The sequence below is a fragment of the Scyliorhinus canicula genome, chromosome 5, assembly GCF_902713615.1.
Source record: "Scyliorhinus canicula chromosome 5, sScyCan1.1, whole genome shotgun sequence".
Classification (NCBI taxonomy): Eukaryota; Metazoa; Chordata; class Chondrichthyes; order Carcharhiniformes; family Scyliorhinidae; genus Scyliorhinus; species Scyliorhinus canicula.
The window spans coordinates 175,156,107-175,178,362 of record NC_052150.1 but is presented as its reverse complement, the minus strand read 5'-3'; the positions used below and the strand labels follow the sequence as shown (position 1 = coordinate 175,178,362).

The 22,256-nt window shown below is 47.8% G+C and overlaps 1 protein-coding gene across 1 annotated transcript in view; it reads left to right on the top strand.

Moving 5' to 3' along the window:
* c5h10orf67 (chromosome 5 C10orf67 homolog) overlaps nt 1-22,256 on the top strand; it is a 434,228-nt gene that overhangs the window by 55,639 nt on the left and 356,333 nt on the right. The window contains exon 4 of the mRNA XM_038796454.1: nt 2,488-2,562. Coding sequence (XP_038652382.1) covers nt 2,488-2,562 — 75 coding nt within the window. The remainder of the gene's footprint in view (nt 1-2,487; nt 2,563-22,256) is intronic.

Sequence of the window (22,256 nt, the reverse complement as noted above, 5' to 3'; positions counted from 1 at the left end):
CTGACGAAAGAACCTTGATGAGTTCCTGCAGTGCATCTTGTAGATGGTACACACGTCTGCCACTTTTATTTGTGGTGGAGGGATTGAATGTTTGTGGAAGAGGTGGCAATCAAGCAGGCTACTTTGTCCTGAATGGTGTTAAGCTTCTTGAGTGTTGTTGGAGCTGCACTCATCCAGGCAAGTGGAGAATATTCCATTACACCCTTGACTTATGTCTTGTAGATGGTGGACTGGCTTTGGGAAGACAGGAGATGGGTTGTTCACTACAGGATTCTTAGCCATGACCTACTCTTGTAGCAACTCTATTTATATGGTTTGTCCAGTTCAGTTTCTGGTCAATGGTAAGTGGGAGATTCAGCGATGGTAATGCCATTGAATGTCAAGGGGTGAGGGTTAGATACTGTCTTTTTGGAAATGTTCAGTGCCGGGCACTTGTGTGGTGCAAATGTAACTTGCCACTTGTTAGCCCAAGCCTGGATATTGTCCAGGTCTTGCTGCATTTGGACATGGACTGCTTCACTAGCTGAGGAGTCGTGAATGGTGCTGAACATTGTGCAGTCATCAATGAACATCCCCACTTTTGACCTTATGATGGAAAGGAAGTATTTGGGCCCAACTCCTGCAGTGATATCCTGGAGCTGAGATGATTGACCTCCAACTGCCACAGCCATCTTCCTTTGTGTCAGGTATGAGTTCAACCAGCAGAGAGTCTTGTCTCCCCCCCCCCCCCCCCCCCCCCCCCCCCGATTTCTATTGACATTGCTAAAGCACCATCATGCCATACTCTGTCAAATGCGGCCATGTCAACAGCAGTCATTCTCACCCACCTCTGGCATTCGGCTCTTTTGTTCATGTTAGAAACAAGGCTGTAATGATATCAGGAACTGAGTGACTCTAGCGGAACCTAAACTGAGCACGAGCAAGCAGATTCTTGTTCAGCAAGTGCCTCTTGACAATGCTGCTGTTGACCCCTTCAATCACTTTACCGCTAATCAAAAGTCAATTAATGCGGTGATAATTTGTCGCATTAGATTTGTCGTGTTTCTTGTGTACAGGACATACCTGGGGAATTTTGCACATTGCCGGATAGATGCCAGTGTTGTAGCTGTACTGGAACACCTTGGCTAGGGGTGCAGCAAAATCTGGAGCACAAATCTTTAGCACTATTTCTAGAATATTATCAAGGCTGTTGCAGTAGACAGTGCCTTTAACCGTTTCTTCATATCATGTGGAGTGATTCAAATTGGCTGAAGACTGACATCTATGATGATGGGGACTTTTGAAGGAGGCCAAGATAGATCGTCCACAAAGCACTTCTGGCTAAAGATTATTGCGAATGCTTAAGCCTTATCTTTTGCACTAATGTGTTCGGCTCCTCCATCGTTGAGGATGGGGATATTTGTGGAGCCACCTCCTCCAGTGAGTTGTTTAATTGTCCACCACCATTTGTTAAATGTGGCAAAACTGCAAAACTTAGACCTGATCTGTTGGTTGTGGGACCGCTTAGCTCTGTCTATTACTTGCTGCTTATGCTGTTTGGCATGCAATTAGTCCTGTTTTGTAGCTTCACTGGGTTGACACCTCATTTTTAGCTATGCCTGGTATTGCTCCTGGAATGTCCTCCTGCACTCTTCATTGAACCAGGATTTATTCCTGGCTTGGTGGTAATGGTAGAGTGGGGGTTATGCTGGGCCATGAGGTTACAGATTATGGTTGAGTAGAATTCTGCTGTTGATGATCCACAGTGCCACGTGGTTACCCAGTCTTGAGTTGCTTGATAAGTTTTTAATCTATCATATTTAGCACAGTGGTAGTGCTACACAGCTCGAGGGAGGGTACCCTCAGTGTGAAGATGGGATTTTGTCTCCACAAGGACTGTGCAGTGGTCACTTCTACCGATACTGTCATGGACAGATGCATCTGCAGCAGACAGGTAGGTGAGGATGAGATTGTTAGCGGGATCTCAAAGAAATCACTCAATGCCCAGGGCTTCAAGTCCTCGCATCAAACGGTTTATTTCGCCGGTGGGGAGATGGCGTCTGTTAAAGTTCCAGACCGTCTCTCAACCGAATAAAGGAAAACATCCATTCTTATACATTTCTCAAAATGGCTACACAGCCCATTTCGGCTGGACCTTGTCCAATAATTTAAAACAAAAAGAGTTACTGTTGTCTGAAACGGCATTGCCACTGCTAACTACTTAAGCACTTGACAATAGAGAGGATCATGTTTCGACCTGGTGTTTGCTGGCTGAACTGCTTTGCTTCCACTGGTGATTATTCTTTAGCTGTTGGAAACATGTGATTATATGCTGAGCTAGTGCACTTTGACCTTTATAAAATTTGAACAGAGAGGAAAATATATGTACAAGATTCTGTGTTTGGCCTAGCATGCAGTAAGGAGACAGTACAGTCTTTGAAGTCTTCCTATTGGATAATATGCCAACCACAGCTCACTGTCTTAACTAGTTTATTTTACTTTTTGCAGAGAATTGAAGTTCTTCGTAATAGCTTTAAACAACAGCTTGCTGATGAAATAGCAAGGATCAATGCTGGATTCAAGGTTCGTATTGCTGACTCTGTTTACATTTACCTTCCAATATTGGCACCAGAAGGGTGCATATATTTTAAAATTTACCTCATTAATGCATGATCTGACTTTTCCCCCATTCCTTCTAGTTTATGGCCACAATATTTGGCTCTGTAGCACCACTGATTTTGATGCCACAGGAGCCAAGTGACAGAAAAACTGACAGGATCTCCTGTCCAACCAGGGGCTGGTTTAGCACAGTGGGCTAAATAGTTGGGTTGCAAAGCAGAACAATGCCAGCAGCGCGGGTTCAATTCCCGTACGAGCCTCCCCGAACAGGTGCCGGAATGTGGCGACGAGGGGCTTTTCACAGTAACTTAATTGAAGCCTACTTGTGACAATAAGCGATTATTATTATGTCCCAATTACTTCCAACACAGCTCTGATTTGAAGGATTATAGAGCAACATCCCATGTGTGCACCAAAACATTCCGAATGGGCAGACTGCAAAGTTAGTCAGTGTTGAATGCTGATTTGGCACCTGACTGTCATTTTAGATCCCATTATTCCTTTTACAGCCCTCTTTTAAATAAACTCAACTGCACTGAGTTCAGCTGTACTAGGGAACTTACATCAGCATTATTTAAACGCACCATTCTCCAAATTTCAGATGAGTTGCTTTTGACCTTTTTGTTGCCACTTGAGAGGTAGTGGAACACCTGTGTTGTTGGGGAGTTGACAGAATTTTCTTTCAACCATAAGAGACTATGCTTGATCTTTGGAATGAGTGGTGCGGTTTTGAAAGGTCTCTGAGTGTGCTGCTTGCATCCATTCATCAGGGCTATAGTTGTAGTTCTTCTTGTGCAACAGGAAGTGGGCTCTCACCAGGACACCTTGCTCACCTAATGTTTTCAGAGAACACTTCAACTGCACCTAAACTGAGAGCAGTGTCTGCAGGGGCTACAGTTCACAATGGAGGTGGTTACAGAACTGTGCCAGTACCATTTCTTTTTATTCATTCAAGGGATGTGGGCTTCGTTGGCTAGACCAACATTTATTGCCCATCCCTGATTGCCATTGAGAATGTGCTAGTCAGTTGCCTTCTTGAACCGTTGCAGTTCATTTGGTGCACGTGCACCCACAGTGTTATTCGGGAGGGAGTTCCTGGGTTTTGACACAATGAAGGAATGGTGATATAGTTCCAAGCCAGGGTGCTGTGTGACTTGGAGAAGGTGTTGCAGGTGGTGTTCTCATGCATCTACTGCCCTTTTACTTCTAGATGGTAGTGGTCATGGGTTTGGAAAGTGCTGAGTAAGTAGGCTGGTGAGTTCTTGCAGTGTATCTTATAGAGAGTACACACTGCTGCCACTGTTTGTCTGTGGTGGAGGGAGTGAATGTTTTAGGAAGGGTTCCAGAGGTAGTCGCGGAGGACCGAATGGGCTTTGTCAAGGGCAGGCAGCTAACATTGAACATCAGGAGTCTGCTGAACGTGATAATGACTCCATCTGGGGAGAGAACACCTGAAGTGATTATCTCCTTGGACGCAGAAAAGGCCTTTGACAGAGTTGAAAGTACCTCATGGAGGTACTGGAACAATTTGGGTTTGGGCCCTCCTGGGTGAAACTGCTGAATGGTGCTCCTATGGCGAGCGTATAGACAAACACCACCAGCTCTAGATATTTCTGGCTGCACAGAGGCACGAGGCAGGGATCCCTGCTGCCGTTTGCTCTGGCAATAGAGCCACTGGCAATCACCCTCAGAGCGGTGAAGGGATGGAAAGGTATCCAAAGGGAGGACGGAGAGCATATATTTTCACTCTACGTGGATGACCTTTACATTCTGTACTCCCAGAGCAGTGTGGAAGGGATAATGAAATTCCTGAAAGGGTTTGGAGCCTTCTCAGTTTACAAGCTTAACCTCAGCAAGAGCGAGATCGTCCATGTGAACCCACAGGAGGGGGAGGGATAGAGCTGGGGGGACTGCTGCTTAAGGAATCCCAGACCAAATTGCATTACCTGGGGATGCAAGTAGCCTACAACTGGACATGGATCCACAAATGGAACCTGATGAATCTGGTGGAGAAAATCAAAAAGGACCTGCAAAGGCCCACTCCCAGTTTCCCTCACTTTTTCAGCACCATATCTGAGGTTCCGCACGTGGATATGGAACCGGGTCCCCTAGAGGCCATATTTGGCGTGTCAGTCCTGCCGGAACTGCAGGCGGGTGCAGGGGCAGATCTTTTAGCCTTTACCTTATTGATTGCTCGCAGGCGGGTTCTGTTGGGGTGGAGCCCAGTGGAGCCGACATGCTCTGGATGAGGCAATACTTCGGCCTAACTGAAATGTCTACCATGGCCCCCTTCTGTAACAACCACAGGTTCTCTCCCGCAATAATGGACGCCACATTCATACTGCTGGTTAAAGTGAACCTGCTGCCCAGGTTCCTCTTCCAGTTCAGATCTGTCCCAATCTACAACCCCAAGGCTTTTTTCAACACAGTCAATAAACTAATCATGGCATTTGTGTGGTGGGGGAAGAGCCCGATGATCTACAAGAAGGTCCTACAAAGGAGAACGAATGTAGGAAGCCTGGCCCTCCTGAACCTACAATTCTGCAACTGGGTGGACACTGGAGAAAGAGTAAGGAGATGGGTTAAGGAACCAGGAGCAATTAGGGAGGAAGACAAGAAGACCATGGAAGGGATTAAGACCAGGTGGGGGGAAGATTTGGGGATGCTGTTCGAAGAAAGATTTTGGTCCGAAGTGCTGTGAAGGATTACGCCTCTACATCGTGCATAAGGCTGGAGTTGATTCAATTAAAAGTGATGTATCGGGTGTACTTAACGAACGCGAGGATGAGCCGGCTGTTTGAGTGGGTGGAGGATAGCTGCGAGCAGTATGGGAGGGGCCCAGCCAACCATGTCCATATGTTCTGGTCCTGCTCGAAGTTGGAGAAATTTTGGGGTTGGTTTTTCAGCACCATGTCTGAGGTTCCGCACGTGGATATGGAACCGGGTCCCCTAGAGACCATATTTGGTGTGTCAGTCCTGCCGGAACTGCAGACGGGTGCAGGGGCAGATGTTTTAGTCTTCACCTTATTGATTGCTCGCAGGCGGGTTCTGTTGGGGTGGAGGTCAGCTTTTCCACCCTCTGTCTCGATGTGTCTGGGAGATCTAATGAATTTCCTGTATTTGGAGAAGGTAAAATTTGCTCTGCGAGGGGTAGATGAGGCATTCCACCAAAGGTGGGGTTTGCTTGTCTTACATTTTAGGTTCTGTGGGGGGTGGGGGTGGTTCGGGGGGGGGGGGGGGGGGGGGTCTAGTATTGTAAAAATGTTAAAATGCTGCAAAGGAACCAGAAGCAGAGTGGGTGAAGATGGATGAGAGTTTCTGCATAGGGATGTCCCTCCAAGCCCTAGCCACAGCCACTCTCCAATTCCCCCTGTCAGGCAAATACTCGAGGAGCCCAGTGGAGCCGACATGGTCTGGATGAGGCAATACTTCGGCCTAACTGAAATGTCTACCATGGCCCCCTTCTGTAACAACCACAGGTTCTCTCCCGCAATAATGGACGCCACATTCAAAATGTGGAGACAGGACAAGGGGACTCTGATGGTTAGGGACATGTACATGGACGATAGAGTAACGATTCTGGGGGATCTCACGGATAGGTTTCAGTTCCCAAAAAGAAACCACCTGAGATATATTCAGGTCAAAATCTTCCTCTGCAAGGAAACAACGACAAACCCCACATACCAGGATACTCAGAAGTAGAAGAACTGCTGGGCACGGACGACCGAGGGAAGGGAAACTGTTGAGACATGAACAGGTGACTGTTGGGGGAGGTATGTTCTGCCCTGGATGAGACAAAGAAACAAATGGGAGGGGGAGCTGGGAATAGAGAGGACTCTGGATCGAAGTTCTGAACAGGCCGAACCTCACCTCCACGTGCGCAGAGCTGAGCCTAACAGAGAGCACCTAACCAGAATTTGAATGAGTAGGTTCTTTCCGGATGCAAATAGTGTCATGGAGGCCTGGCCAACCACACCTACATGTTCCGGGCGTGCCGGGTGACTTGTTGGGTGCTGGGCGACTATTTTTGAGGCCATGCTCAGGGATGTGGGAGTGAGGGTGGAACCATGTCCAAAAGTTGCAAGCTAAGGCCCAAACCAAACTGTAAATAGACAGTTGTAAATACGTGCTCTGGCCATATTCGGTGTCCAGAGCGGGGTCACGGCCACAGTTGTAGGAAAGACACTTGTTTGTAAATATATCTGTTGGTTCTTTTTTTTTTCTTTTTTGTTTGGTGCAAAGTTGTAATTTGTAATTTATGAATTGTTGAATGCGAAATATGAAAATCCAAGTATCTTGATTACTAGCCCACTACGACATTGCTTCCAACTGTGTTTGGTGCCTTGTTATGGTTGACTCGAGGCTCCTGTGAGTCTGAGGGTATATGGCATCTTCACGGTTGTTTTGAAGACATACTTAAAGCATTTCTATTGCACTCCTAGGATTTACCTGCCGTGATCAAGTTTGTAGTAGCATATTTGCTTTGGGAGTCTGGTTTCAGGCAATTAAGGACATGTCCCATACCACAGAACTGGCTTTGAGTGACTTGAGCTTGATGTAGGCAAGTTGACTTGGGAAAGGACACTGCTGCTGGACTGCCCTTCTTGTCAGAATTTGGAGGATCTTGTGAGGATACTGCTGGTGGTACTTCTCTACGACTTTAAGGTGTCTTCTGCAGGTTGCCCAAGACTCTGAAACATAGTGGAGTGCAAATAACACTGTTGCCTAGTAAACTATGACCTTCGATGGAAGCTGGGACTAGTCATACAAAAATAGTGGCTAGAAGAGCAGATCAGAGGCTAGGAATCCTGTGGTGAGTACCTCACTTCCTCACTCCCCAAAGCCTTTCCACCATCTACAAGTCAGAAGTCAGGAGTATGATGGAATACTCTCCACTTGTCTCGATAAGTGCAACTTCAACAATGTTAAAGAAGCTCGACCTCATCCAGGATAAAGCAACCAACCCTTTCCACAAACATTCAATCCCTCCACAACCACCAACACATAACAGCAGCAATGTGTACCATTTACAAGATGCACTGCAGGAACTTTCCAAGGCTCCTTGGGCAGCACCTTCCAAACCCATGACCCCTGCCATCTCGAGGGACAAGTGCCGCAAATACCTGGGAACACTATCACCTGGAAGTTCCCCTCCAAGTCACTTGCCATCCTGACTTGGAAATATAGAACATAGAACATTACAGCGCAGTACAGGCCCTTCGGCCCTCGATGTTGCGCCAACCTGTGAAACCCCTCCAAAGCCCATCTACACTATTCCCTTATCGTCCATATGTCTATCCAATGACCATTTGAACGCCCTTAGTGTTGGTGAGTCCACTACTGTTGCAGGCAGGCCATTCCACGCCCTTACTACTCTCTGAGTAAAGAACCATTCCTCCACTGTCACTGGGTCAAAATCCTGGAACCCCTCCCCAGCAGCAGTGTAGATGTACCTACACTTCAGGGACAACAGCGGTTCAAGAAACAGCTCACCACCACCTTCTGAAGAAAAACTAGGGATGATCAATAAAGCTGGTCTAACCAGCGACTCCACATATTGTGAACGAATTAAACAAAAAAGTCCACAGATTCTGGAGGTGGAAAAAGTACGGATGAAGTTTTCAGCAGCAACAGATAGGCTGAGGCAGAGCCATAAGCTGTGATATTTACAGAGGTCAAAGCAGACAGTTTTGGTGTTGGAGCGGATATGTAATCGGCAACTCCCGTATGGTCAATTGGAATGCCTAAGTTGCTACCAGCTTGGTTCTTGACCACCTGCCCCCAACTCCAAAAATTGCTCTATTTAGTATTTTCACTCCACCGATATATGTTCAGCTTATATCAGAAATAGACTTAAATGCTCTCAAAGTGTGCATTGATGCTCATGTTAAAATAAACGTATATTGCTTTTAAAATGGGGGAGGGGTGGAATTGAATAATTACAGAATGTAAAACTAGATAATGCCCATGTAAAAATGTTAGCAAAATGTATTTCAGTCACTCAATTTGTAAATATGAGTTTCAAAAACAATTGGCTCTTGGAAAATTGTTTCTAATAAATTGCGTTTAATCTGAGGGAGAATCTATCATGGACATTAAGGCCTGAATTTTTAGGATGGCGAGCATTCCGCATCCATCATCCAGAGTCCTCACTGGCAGGCACACTGCCATTTTACACTCAAATGAATTTTGATGACAGCAGACGGGACGTCCGTTGTCACTTGGACCACATCCTGCCTTGGAGAGCTGCTGGCCAGTTAGATTGACTGACAGCTTCCTGGCCCATTCGGGCACAGTGCCACTGTAGCAGGAAGAGGTATTGCAGCACCATGCCTGAACTGTCCCGGGAACTGCAATGCTGATCCAGGGGCGGTGAGGGTAGGTGTTATCCTGGGGGATCGCAAGGAGGGTGATGTTTATGTTGGGGGATAGGCCGGGGGAGCCACAAGAGGGCAATCTCTATGTTGAGGGAGTGCAGGGGAGAGAGGGTTGGAGGTCTCTAATCTGTGAGGATAGGGTGCCCCCAATCTGAAGGGACCTCTTAAGATCAAGGGTGAGAACTAAATGGGGAAAGTTTAAAATTCTGGCCGCAGTGTCATTCTTTTTTTGGACATTGAAGCTTTTGTAGAGTGCCTCAGTCCTTAACATCCCTCCACCCCAAAAACAACTTAAAGGTTAGGGGGAGTGTGCCCATAATCTAGAAAGCTGCCCAGCAACAATTTAGTGTTGAGAGCATTAATTGATTTTTTAAAAATGTTTTTATTAAGGCTTACATCAAACACAACAAAACCAAAAAGAGCACAAACAGGAAATCACATAACAAATAAATTAGCAACACCGTCGTGCCCCACCCTCCCTGCTGTTACCCTCCACCCACTCTGCCTCTTTTTTTAACCCCAAAGTTCCCCCCACCTCCTGCTGACCTCTTAACTATACTTGAAGAGGTCGATACCCCCCCCCCCCCCCTCCCGGGTTTCAGCAGCCCCGAGTCCCTCCATTCCAACAGAAACCATCTCCGGCTACCAGAGAGGCAAAGGCCAAATTGTCGGTCTCTCTTCCCATCCCTCCCAGGATGCCGGGTCTTCCAGCACTCCAAAAATCGCCACTTCTGGACTCGGGACCACCTTCACCCTCAACACCTCAGACATCATGTCAGCAAACCCCCACCAGAATCTCTCCAGCTGCGGACAGGCCCAAAACATGTGGACATGGTTTGCAGCCCCCCCCCCCCCCCCCCCCCCCCCCCCCGCACACCGCCCACACCTATCCTCCACCGCCTCAAAAAACCTGCTCATTCTAGCCACCGTCATATGCGCCCTGTGAACTACTTTAGCCGCTTTTGATGGTTCCACTGCCTTGGCTAGGTCTCCTGGGCCTCCCTTCTCTGTCGGCTAAACTTCTCATTTAGGAAGTCCACAAGGTGCTCTGCCAACTATTGGGAAGGCACAGCATACCTTTACCCTCCGCCATTTTGACCTGTGTCGCACAATGATTCTCTTACTCCAACTGCTCCCTTCTTCTCCACCCACATCAGGTCTGTGGATCCGTCCACCAGCCCCACCAGTGGAGTTAAACTTTTCTCCAGTCACCTCTTCACCTTTTTTCCTACAAAACATCTACCCTACAAACAGGGAAAAGGTCCGAAAAAACAGCCTCAAGAGGGAGCTGCCAAATGTGCGACCACTCACACCATGGCCGCCATCAAAAGTCAATTAATTTTTTTTAAATTCGTGGGCTGTAGGCGTAACTGGCTGGGCCAGCATTTATTGCCCATCCCCAATTGCCCTTGAACTGAGTGGCTTGCTAGGTCATTGGGCATTTCTGAGACTCATGCACATTGCTGTGGATTTGGAGTCACATGTAGGCCAGACCAGATAAGGACAGCAGGGACGAGTTTAAAGAGAAGAGGAGATGACCTTGAGGGGTGGGCAAGAAGGTAGGCCGGCTCCCATGCTGACCCCAACCCTGTAAAAGTTTAGACAGCTTGTGGGTGGATGGGAGGGTAGGCGATTGGAAGGTCAGCCACTGCATTTTTTATGCCCCTCCCATCTTCAAACCTTCTGGCAGGGAGCATACAATCCAGCCCTATGTGTTTGATTAATCATAGATGCCATCTGTTACAACAATCTAAATGGAGTTGTTGGCGGAGCCAAGCATAGATTAAACTACAGTATATAATTTACATCTATGGCTCGCTGATATCAGACAAGTAATTATTGATGAGCTATAAGTTGTTACATGGGATGCTGTTAGTATTTCCAGATGAAATCTGTTGAAAATTATGCATTTCCTTCACTTTCTTTCAATGGTTCACTTGGAACGGTGCCAATAAGGCTCTAAGTTCACTTTCTCAATCCATAGCGTCTGTGTCCTTCTGTCACTCAGTCTACGATCATACTGTTGGGTCCTATTTCTGTAAATATGATTGATATGCAAAATATACAATTACTAGCTTGCTCATCTTCCCTCCTGTGACTAGTTCCTTGTCATTGTGTTATAGCTTTAAAACTATTAACTGGAGGTCAGTTGCTTTTTAAACGACAAGGATGGAAACAGACTAAAAGCAGCATGTGGTTGTAACACAAAAAGCAACTGTATCTGTTTTGCCATCTTGTGGCCAGTTGACAAATGCATTTCTCATGGACTTGATACCCCCCGTGATGCCTCTTTGTAATCTTGCATCAGCCTCTGGTAGCTATCTAATGATGAGCTTTAACTTCAGTTCACTGAACTTTTAAAAGCTGTTAGTCATTTCTGTAGTCAAACATTAATGATCTATAGTCTTTAATTCACAATTGCTGCTTGAAGTTTCAAAATGCACATCGTATAATCCCTGTAGAGTTTATTGTTCATGTGTTGGTTGACTTTTTTAAACATATTTTGAATAAATCTTTGAATGTTACTCTGCAATCCTGCATAGTGCAGAATCATAAATAGTTTCTTAACTGCTTTTTCTTCTAAAACTGCAACCAAAGGTTTTGCAAATATTTTCTTCACTTTACCTCAACCCTAATCCCATTTTAAGCTATTTTGCATTCCATTTAAGATGAAATGCATCCCATGCTGTCGAGTAAGGCAAGGGGCACTGGCAGGGGTGCTGGCAATAATTTTCAATTCCTCTCTGGCCACAGGAGAGGTGCCAGAGGACTGGAATAGAGCCAATGTGATACCATTATTCAAGAAGGAAGGAAGGGATAAACCAGGAAACGACTGGCCTGTCAGTCTAACCTCAGTGGTGGGGAAACTATTGGAAACAATTCTGAGAGACAGAATGAATCTCCGTTTGGAGAGGCGGATATTAATCGAGAACAGTCGACTTTTGGTGGCGGCCATGAGCTGATCGGTCACACACAAGGTGGTTTCCGCTTGGAGGCTTCAGTTTTGGCTCTTTCTACCTGGTTGACGGGTGTTTTGGTGGAAAGAAAACAAAGCATTTGAAGCTTGTTGGTTTCTCCTCCGATGTTGAATGTTGGCAGGTTATAATACCAGGCTTAAATCAAGTAAAGTCCCCAAACAAGAATTGGATGACCTTCATGGTGCAATGAAGGAAAGTATGGTGGAACGTGCCATGTTGTTGTCGCCCTCTCCATTGCCTTTGGAGCAGTAAATGGAGTTTATTACTGGAGAATTTAAGAAGCACAGGCTGGAGATGCAGGAGGACCTGTCCAGGTAGATCAAGGCAGCAATAGCTCCTCTTTGCAAGGCTTTGGAAAGAGTGCAGAAGCGAATGGAGTTGCAGATCACAACAATTTGGGAGGTGGAGAGGGCGGTCTTGGATCACAGGAGGCAGAGGTAACTGGAGGCAGAGGTAACAATGTTTGCGGAGTGTCACAAAGTGTTGAAGGCAGGAGTGGACGAACAGGAAAATTGATCCAGGTGTCAAAACGTAAGAATAGTTGGACTGCTGGAGGGGGGCGAAGGAACGCACACCACTGATGCAATAATCATCACTAGGGAGACGGTATTGAATTAACTAATCGGATTAAAGGCAGATAAGTCTCTGGACCTGATGGCTTGCACTCTAGGGTATTAAGGGAGGTGGCAACAGAGTTAGTGGATGCATTGATTATGATACTTCAGAATTCCCTGGATTGGCCTCGGGTGAGCATTGGTGCCACTCTCCTTACAGCCATCTTGTTGGCTGGGGTGTTGTGTGTGTGGGGAGAATTGTTTATATGCAGCTGCAGCTTGTCAACCTCCTGACTGGCAATCCCGCACTGTTTTTCATTAGAATCCATTGTGTTCCACGTGGCGCCGGTCCTAGCCCCTCAATAGTAACAAAATCGGTGCAGGTGTGGCGCTGACTTTTCTGTTGTGAATATCCACGGTTTCTCCGTTGGTGTCAACACTTAGGGCTGAATTCTCCGCCGTCAGGATTCTCCATTTTGCCGGCAGCCTGGGGGTTTCTCGATGGCGTGGGGCTGCCCCATAATGGGAAATCCAATTGACCAGCTGGTGAAACAGAGAAGTCCATGTGAGACGGTAGCTGACAAAGTCATCCGTTGCACATTTACCAGGGCATCGGGGCCGGACTCCCCGAACATCGAACAGCCTTCAATCAGGCCAAGGCAGCGCTTTTCAGGAGCATGGTTCGAGTCGGAATGCTGTACATGACAAAACTGTGCGTCACATTTAAAAACAAAGAACAGTGGGCAGGAATCTCCGTTTCTGAGACTAAGCGCGGGAATCTCCGTTTCTGAGACTAAGCGCGGGAATCTCTGTTTCTGCGACTAAGCACGGGAATCTCCGTTTCTGCGACAAAGCGTGGGAATCTCTGTTTCTGAGACTAAGCATGGGAATCTCCGTTTCTGCGACTAAGCGTGGGAATCTCCGTTTCTGAGACTAAGCATGGGAATCTCCGTTTCTGAGACTAAGCGCGGGAATCTCCGTTTCTGAGACTAAGCGCGGGAATCTCTGTTTCTGCGACTAAGGACGGGAATCTCTGATTCTGAGACTAAGCACTGGAATCTCCGTTTCTGAGACTAAGCGCGGGAATCTCTGTTTCTGAGACTAAGCGCGGGAATCTCCGTTTCTGAGACTAAGCACTGGAATCTCTGTTTCTGACACTAAGCGCGGGAATCTCCATTTCTGAGACTAAGCGCGGGAATCTCCGTTTCTGAGACTAAGCACTAGAATCTCCATTTCTGAGACTAAGCACTGGAATCTCCGTTTCCGAGACTAAGCACTGGAATCTCTGTTTCTGAGACTAAGCGCGGGAATCTCAGTTTCTGGGACTAGGCGTGGGAATCTCTGTTTCTGAGACTAAGCACTGGAATCTCCGTTTCTGAGACTAAGCATGGGAATCTCCGTTTCTGAGACTAAGCGCGGGAATCTCAGTTTCTGAGATTAAGCACTGGAATCTCCGTTTCTGAGACTAAGCGCGGGAATCTCTGATTCTGAGACTAAGTACTGGAATCTCCATTTCTGAGACTAAGCACTGGAATCTCCATTTCTGAGACTAAGCGCAGGAATCTCTGTTTCTGAGACTAAGCGCGGGAATCTCCATTTCTGAGACTAAGCGCGGGAATCTCCGTTCCTGAGACTAAGCGCGGGAATCTCTGTTTCTGAGAATAAGCGCGGGAATCTCCATTTCTGAGACTAAACGCGGGAATCTCCGTTCCTGAGACTAAGCGTGGGAATCTCAGTTTCTGAGACTAAGCGCGGGAATCTCCGTTTCTGAGACTAACGCGGGAATCTCCGTTTCTGAGACTAAGCGCAGGAATCTCCGTTTCTGAGACTAAGCACGGGAATCTCCGTTTCTGCGACTAAGCGTGGGAATCTCTGTTTCTGAGACTAAGCACGGGAATCTCTGTTTCTGAGACTAAGCACGGGAATCTCCGTTTCTGAGACTAAGCGCGGGAATCTCCGTTTCTGAGACTAAGCACTGGAATCTCTGTTTCTGAGACTAAGCGTGGGAATCTCCGTTTCTGAGACTAAGCGCGGGAATCTCTGTTTCTGGGACTAAGCGTGGGAATCTCCGTTTCTGAGACTAAGAGCGGGAATTTCTGTTTCGGAGACTAAGCGCGAGAATCGCAGTTTCTGAGACTAAGCGCGGGAATCTCCGTTTCTGAGACTAAGCGCGGGAATCTCTGTTTCTGAGACTAAGCACTGGAATCTCCGTTTCTGAGACTAAGCGCGGGAATCTCCGTTTCTGAGACTAAGCACTGGAATCTCCGTTTCTGAGACTAAGCGCGGGAATCTCCGTTTCTGAGACGAAGCGTGGGAATTTCCGTTTCTGGGACTAGGCGTGGGAATCTCCATTTCTGAGACTAAGCACGGGAATCTCTGTTTCTGAGACTAAACGCGGGAATCTCCGTTCCTGAGACTAAGCGCGGGAATCTCCGTTTCTGAGACTAAGGACGGGAATCTCTGATTCTGAGTCTAAGCACGGGAATCTCTGTTTCTGAGACTAAGCACTGGAATCTCCGTTTCTGAGACTAAGCGCGGGAATCTCCGTTTCTGAGACTAAGCACTGGAATCTCCGTTTCTGAGACTAAGCACGGGAATCTCCGTTTCTGAGACTAAGCGTGGGAATTTCCGTTTCTGGGACTAGGCGTGGGAATCTCCGTTTCTGAGACTAAGCACGGGAATCTCTGTTTCTGAGACTAAACGCGGGAATCTCCGTTCCTGAGACTAAGCGCGGGAATCTCTGTTTCTGAGACTAAGGACGGGAATCTCTGATTCTGAGTCTAAGCACTGGAATCTCCGTTTCTGAGACTAAGCACTGGAATCTCCGTTTCTGGGACTAAACGCGGGAATCTCCATTTCTGAGACTAAGCACGGGAATCTCTGTTTCTGAGACTAAGCGCGGAAATCTCCGTTTCTGAGACTACGCACGGGAATCTCCATTTCTGAGACTAAGCACGGGAATCTCTGTTTCTGAGACTAAGCACGGGAATCTCCGTTTCTGCGACAAAGCGTGGGAATCTCTGTTTCTGAGACTAAGCGCGGGAATCTCTGTTTCTGCGACTAAGGACGGGAATCTCTGATTCTGAGACTAAGCACTGGAATCTCCATTTCTGAGACTAAGCGCGGGAATCTCTGTTTCTGCGACTAAGGACAGGAATCTCTGATTCTCAGACTAAGCACTGGAATCTCCGTTTCTGAGACTAAGCTCGGGAATCTCTGTTTCTGAGACTAAGCGCGGGAATCTCCGTTTCTGAGACTAAGCACTGGAATCTCCATTTCTGAGACTAAGCACTGGAATCTCTGTTTCTGAGACTAAGCACGGGAATCTCCATTTCTGAGACTAAGCGCGGGAATCTCCGTTTCTGAGACTTAGCGCGGGAATCTCCGTTTCTCAGACTAAGCGCGGTAATCTCCGTTTCTGAGACTAAGCGTGGGAATCTACGTTTCTGGGACTAGGCGTGGGAATCTCTGTTTCTGAGACTAAGCACTGGAATCTCCGTTTCTGAGACTAAGCATGGGAATCTCCGTTTCTGAGACTAAGCGCGGGAATCTCAGTTTCTGAGATTAAGCACTGGAATCTCCGTTTCTGAGACTAAGCGCGGGAATCTCTGATTCTGAGACTAAGTACTGGAATCTCCATTTCTGAGACTAAGCACTGGAATCTCCATTTCTGAGGCTAAGCGCAGGATTCTCCGTTTCTGAGACTAAGCACGGGAATCTCCGTTTCTGAGACTAAGCGTGGGAATCTCTGTTTCTGAGACTAAGCGCGGGAATCTCCATTTCTGAGACTAAGCGCGGGAATCTCCGTTCCTGAGACTAAGCGCGGGAATCTCTGTTTCTGAGAATAAGCGCGGGAATCTCCATTTCTGAGACTAAACGCGGGAATCTCCTGTTCCTGAGACTAAGCGTGGGAATCTCAGTTTCTGAGACTAAGCGCGGGAATCTCCGTTTCTGAGACTAAACGCGGGAATCTCCGTTTCTGAGACTAAGCGCGGCAATCTCCGTTTCTGAGACTAAGCACGGGAATCTCCGTTTCTGCGACTAAGCGTGGGAATCTCTGTTTCTGAGACTAAGCACGGGAATCTCTGTTTCTGAGACTAAGCACGGGAATCTCCGTTTCTGAGACTAAGCGCGGGAATCTCCGTTTCTGAGACGAACACTGGAATCTCTGTTTCTGAGACTAAGCGTGGGAATCTCCGTTTCTGAGACTAAGCGCGGGAATCTCTGTTTCTGGGACTAAGCGTGGGAATCTCCGTTTCTGAGACTAAGAGCGGGAATTTCTGTTTCGGAGACTAAGCGCGAGAATCGCAGTTTCTGAGACTAAGAAACGGAGATTCCCGCACTTAGTCTCAGAAATGGAGATTCCCGCGTTTAGTCTCAGAAACGGAGATTCCCGTGCTTAGTCGCAGTAACAGAGATTCCCACGCCTAGTCCCAGAAATCTCTGTTTCTGAGACTAAGCACTGGAATCTCCGTTTCTGAGACTAAGCGCGGGAATCTCCGTTTCTGAGACTAAGCATGGGAATTTCCGTTTCTGGACTAGGCGTGGGAATCTCTGTTACTGCGACTAAGCACGGGAATCTCCGTTTCTGAGACTAAACGCGGGAATCTCCATTTCTGAGACTAAGTGCGGGAATCTCCGTTTCTGAGACTAAGCGCGGAAATCTCCGTTTCTGAGACTAAGCATGGGCATCTCCGTTTCTGCGACTAAGCGTGGGAATCTCCGTTTCTGAGACTAAGCGCGGGAATCTCCGTTTCTGAGACTAAGCGCGGGAATCTCTGTTTCTGCGACTAAGGACGGGAATCTCTGATTCTGAGACTAAGCACTGGAATCTCCATTTCTGAGACTAAGCGCGGGAATCTCTGTTTCTGAGACTAAGCACTGGAATCTCTGTTTCTGAGACTAAGCACGGGAATCTCCATTTCTGAGACGAAGCACGGGAATCTCCAGTTCTGAGACTAAGCGCGGGAATCTCTGTTTCTGCGACTAAGCACGGGAATCTCTGTTTCTGAGACTAAGCGCGGGAATCTCCGTTTCTCAGACTAAGCGCGGGAATCTCTGTTTCTGCGACTAAGCACGGGAATCTCCGTTTCTGAGACTAAGCGCGGGAATCTCCGTTTCTGAGACTAAGCGCGGGAATCTCTGTTTCTGCGACGAAGGACGGGAATCTCTGATTTTGAGACTAAGCGCGGGAATCTCTGTTTCTGAGACTAAGCGTGGGAATCTCCGTTTCTGAGACTAAGCACGGGAATCTCTGTTTCTGAGACTAAGCACGGGAATCTCCGTTTCTGAGACTAAGCACGGGAATCACCGTTTCTGAGACTAAGCGCGGGAATCTCTGTTTCTGAGACTAAGCGCAGGAATCTCTGTTTCTGAGACTAAGCACGGGAATCTCTGTTTCTGTGACTAAGCACGGGAATCTCCGTTTCTGAGACTAAGCACGGGAATCACCGTTTCTGAGACTAAGCGCGGGAATCTCTATTTCTGAGACTAAGCACAGGAATCTCTGTTTCTGAGACTAAGCGCGGAAATCTCTGTTTCTGCGACTAAACACGGGAATCTCCGTTTCTGAGACTAAGCACGGGAATCTCTGTTTCTGAGACTAAGCGCGGGAATCTCCGTTTCTGAGACTAAACGCGGGAATCTCCGTTTCTGAGACTAAGCGCGGGAATCTCTGTTTCTGAGACGAAGTGCAGGATTTGCCGTTTCTGAGACTAAGCGCGGGAATCTCTGTTTCTGAGACTAAGCACGGGAATCTCTGTTTCTGAGACTAAGCGCGGGAATCTCTGTTTCTGAGACCTAGCACGGGAATCTCTGTTTCTGAGACTAAGCGCGGGAATTTCTGTTTCTGAGACTATGCACTGGAATCTCCGTTTCTGAGACTAAGCACTGGAATCTCCGTTTTTGAGACTAAGCGCGGGAATCTCCGTTTCTGAGACTAAGCACTGGAATCTCTGTTTCTGAGACTAAGCGCGGGAATCGCCGTTTCTGAGTCAAAGCGCGGGAATCTCCGTTTCTGAGACTAAGCACAGGAATCTCCGTTTCTGTGACTAAGCGCGGAAATCTCCGTTTCTGTGACTAAGCACGGGAAGCTCCGTTTCTGAGACTAAGCGCGAGAATCGCCATTTCTGAGACTAAGCGCGGGTATCTCCGTTTCTGTGACTAAGCGCGGGAATCTCCGTTTCTGAGAATAAGCACGGGAATCTCCGTTTCTGAGACTAAGCGCGGGAATCTCAGTTTCTGAGACTAAGCACTGGAATCTCCATTTCTGAGACTTAGCGCGGGTAACTCTGTTTCTGCGACTAAGCACGGGAATCTCCGTTTCTGCGACAAAGCGTGGGAATCTCTGTTTCTGAGACTAAGCATGGGAATCTCCGTTTCTGCGACTAAGCGTGGGAATCTCCGTTTCTGCGACAAAGCGTGGGAATCTCTGTTTCTGAGACTAAGCATGGGAATCTCCGTTTCTGCGACTAAGCGTGGGAATCTCCGTTTCTGAGACTAAGCGCGGGAATCTCTGTTTCTGAGACTAAGCGCGGGAATCTCCGTTTCTGAGACTAAGCACTGGAATCTCTGTTTCTGAGACTAAGCACGGGTATCTCCATTTCTGAGACTAAGCACGGGAATCTCCATTTCTGAGACTAAGCGCGGGAATCTCTGTTTCTGCGACTAAGCACGGGAATCTCCGTTTCTGAGACTAGGCGCGGGAATCTCCGTTTCTCAGACTAAGCGCGGTAATCTCCGTTTCTGAGACTAAGCGTGGGAATCTCTGTTTCTGCGACTAAGCACGGGAATCTCCGTTTCTGAGACTAAACGCGGGAATCTCCATTTCTGAGACTAAGCACGGGAATCTCTGTTTCTGAGACTATGCGCGGAAATCTCCGTTTCTGAGACTAAGCACGGGAATCTCTGTTTCTGAGACTAAGCGCGGGAATCTCCGTTTCTGAGACTAAGAGCGGGAATTTCTGTTTCGGAGACTAAGCGCGAGAATCGCAGTTTCTGAGACTAAGCGCGGGTATCTCCGTTTCTGAGACTAAGCACTGGAATCTCCGTTTCTGAGACTAAGCGCGGGAATCTCTGTTTCTGAGACTAAGCACTGGAATCTCCGTTTCTGAGACTAAGCGCGGGAATCTCCGTTTCTGAGACTAAGCGCGGGAATCTCTGTTTCTGAGACTAAGCACAGGAATCTCCGTTTCTGTGACTAAGCGCGGGAATCTCTGTTTCTGAGACTAAGCGCGGGAATCTCCGTTTCTGAGACTAAGCACGGGAATCTCCGTTTCTGGGACTAAGCGCGGGAATCTCCGTTTCTGAGACTAAGCGCGGGAATCTCTGTTTCTGAGACTAAGCGCGGGAATCTCCGTTTCTGAGACTAAGCACGGGTATCTCCGTTTCTGGGACTAGGCGTGGGAATCTCCGGTTCTGAGACTAAGCACGTGAATCTCCGTTTCTGAGACTAAGCACTGGAATCTCCGTTTCTGAGACTAAGCACGGGAATCTCCGTTTCTGAGACTAAGCGCGGGAATCTCTGTTTCTGCGACTAAGCACGGGAATCTCCGTTTCTGAGACTAAGCACGGGAATCACCGTTTCTGAGACTAAGCGCGGGAATCTCTATTTCTGAGACTAAGCACAGGAATCTCTGTTTCTGAGACTAAGCGCGGAAATCTCTGTTTCTGCGACTAAACACGGGAATCTCCGTTTCTGAGACTAAGCACGGGAATCTCTGTTTCTGAGACTAAGCGCGGGAATCTCCGTTTCTGAGACTAAACGCGGGAATCTCCGTTTCTGAGACTAAGCGCGGGAATCTCCGTTTCTGAGACTAAGCGCGGGAATCTCTGTTTCTGAGACTAATCTCTGTTTCTGAGACCTAGCACGGGAATCTCTGTTTCTGAGACTAAGCGCGGGAATCTCTGTTTCTGAGACCTAGCACGGGAATCTCTGTTTCTGAGATTAAGCGCGGGAATCTCCGTTTCTGAGACTAAGCGCGGGAATCTCCGTTTCTGAGACTAAGCACTGGAATCTCCGTTTCTGAGACTAAGCGCGGGAATCTCCGTTTCTGAGACTAAGCACGGGAATCTCTGTTTCTGAGACTAAACGCGGGAATCGCCGTTTCTGAGTCAAAGCGCGGGAATCTCCGTTTCTGAGACTAAGCACAGGAATCTCTGTTTCTGAGACTAAGCGCGGGAATCTCCGTTTCTGAGACTAAGCACGGGTATCTCCGTTTCTGGGACTAGGTGTGGGAATCTCCGGTTCTGAGACTAAGCACGTGAATCTCCGTTTCTGAGACTAAGCACTGGAATCTCCGTTTCTGAGACTAAGCACGGGAATCTCCGTTTCTGGGACTAAGCGCGGGAATCTCTGTTTCTGCGACTAAGCACGGGAATCTCCGTTTCTGAGACTAAGCACGGGAATCACCGTTTCTGAGACTAAGCGCGGGAATCTCTATTTCTGAGACTAAGCACAGGAATCTCTGTTTCTGAGACTAAGCGCGGAAATCTCTGTTTCTGCGACTAAACACGGGAATCTCCGTTTCTGAGACTAAGCACGGGAATCTCTGTTTCTGAGACTAAGCGCGGGAATCTCCGTTTCTGAGACTAAACGCGGGAATCTCCGTTTCTGAGACTAAGCGCGGGAATCTCTGTTTCTGAGACGAAGTGCAGGATTTGCCGTTTCTGAGACTAAGCGCGGGAATCTCTGTTTCTGAGACTAATCTCTGTTTCTGAGACCTAGCACGGGAATCTCTGTTTCTGAGACTAAGCGCGGGAATCTCTGTTTCTGAGACCTAGCACGGGAATCTCTGTTTCTGAGATTAAGCGCGGGAATCTCCGTTTTTGAGACTAAGCGCGGGAATCTCCGTTTCTGAGACTAAGCACTGGAATCTCCGTTTCTGAGACTAAGCGCGGGAATCTCCGTTTCTGAGACTAAGCACTGGAATCTCTGTTTCTGAGACAAAGCGCGGGAATCGCCGTTTCTGAGTCAAAGCGCGGGAATCTCCGTTTCTGAGACTAAGCACAGGAATCTCCGTTTCTGTGACTAAGCGCGGAAATCTCCGTTTCTGTGACTAAGCACGGGAAGCTCCGTTTCTGAGACTAAGCGCTGAGAATCGCCGTTTCTGAGACTAAGCGCGGGTATCTCCGTTTCTGTGACTAAGCGCGGGAATCTCCGTTTCTGAGACTAAGCACGGGAATCTCCGTTTCTGAGACTAAGCGCGGGAATCTCAGTTTCTGAGACTAAGCACTGGAATCTCCATTTCTGAGACTTAGCGCGGGTAACTCTGTTTCTGCGACTAAGCACGGGAATCTCCGTTTCTGCGACAAAGCGTGGGAATCTCTGTTTCTGAGACTAAGCATGGGAATCTCCGTTTCTGCGACTAAGCGTGGGAATCTCCGTTTCTGCGACAAAGCGTGGGAATCTCTGTTTCTGAGACTAAGCATGGGAATCTCCGTTTCTGCGACTAAGCGTGGGAATCTCCGTTTCTGAGACTAAGCGCGGGAATCTCTGTTTCTGAGACTAAGCGCGGGAATCTCCGTTTCTGAGACTAAGCACTGGAATCTCTGTTTCTGAGACTAAGCACGGGTATCTCCATTTCTGAGACTAAGCACGGGAATCTCCATTTCTGAGACTAAGCGCGGGAATCTCTGTTTCTGCGACTAAGCACGGGAATCTCCGTTTCTGAGACTAAGCGCGGGAATCTCCGTTTCTCAGACTAAGCGCGGTAATCTCCGTTTCTGAGACTAAGCGTGGGAATCTCTGT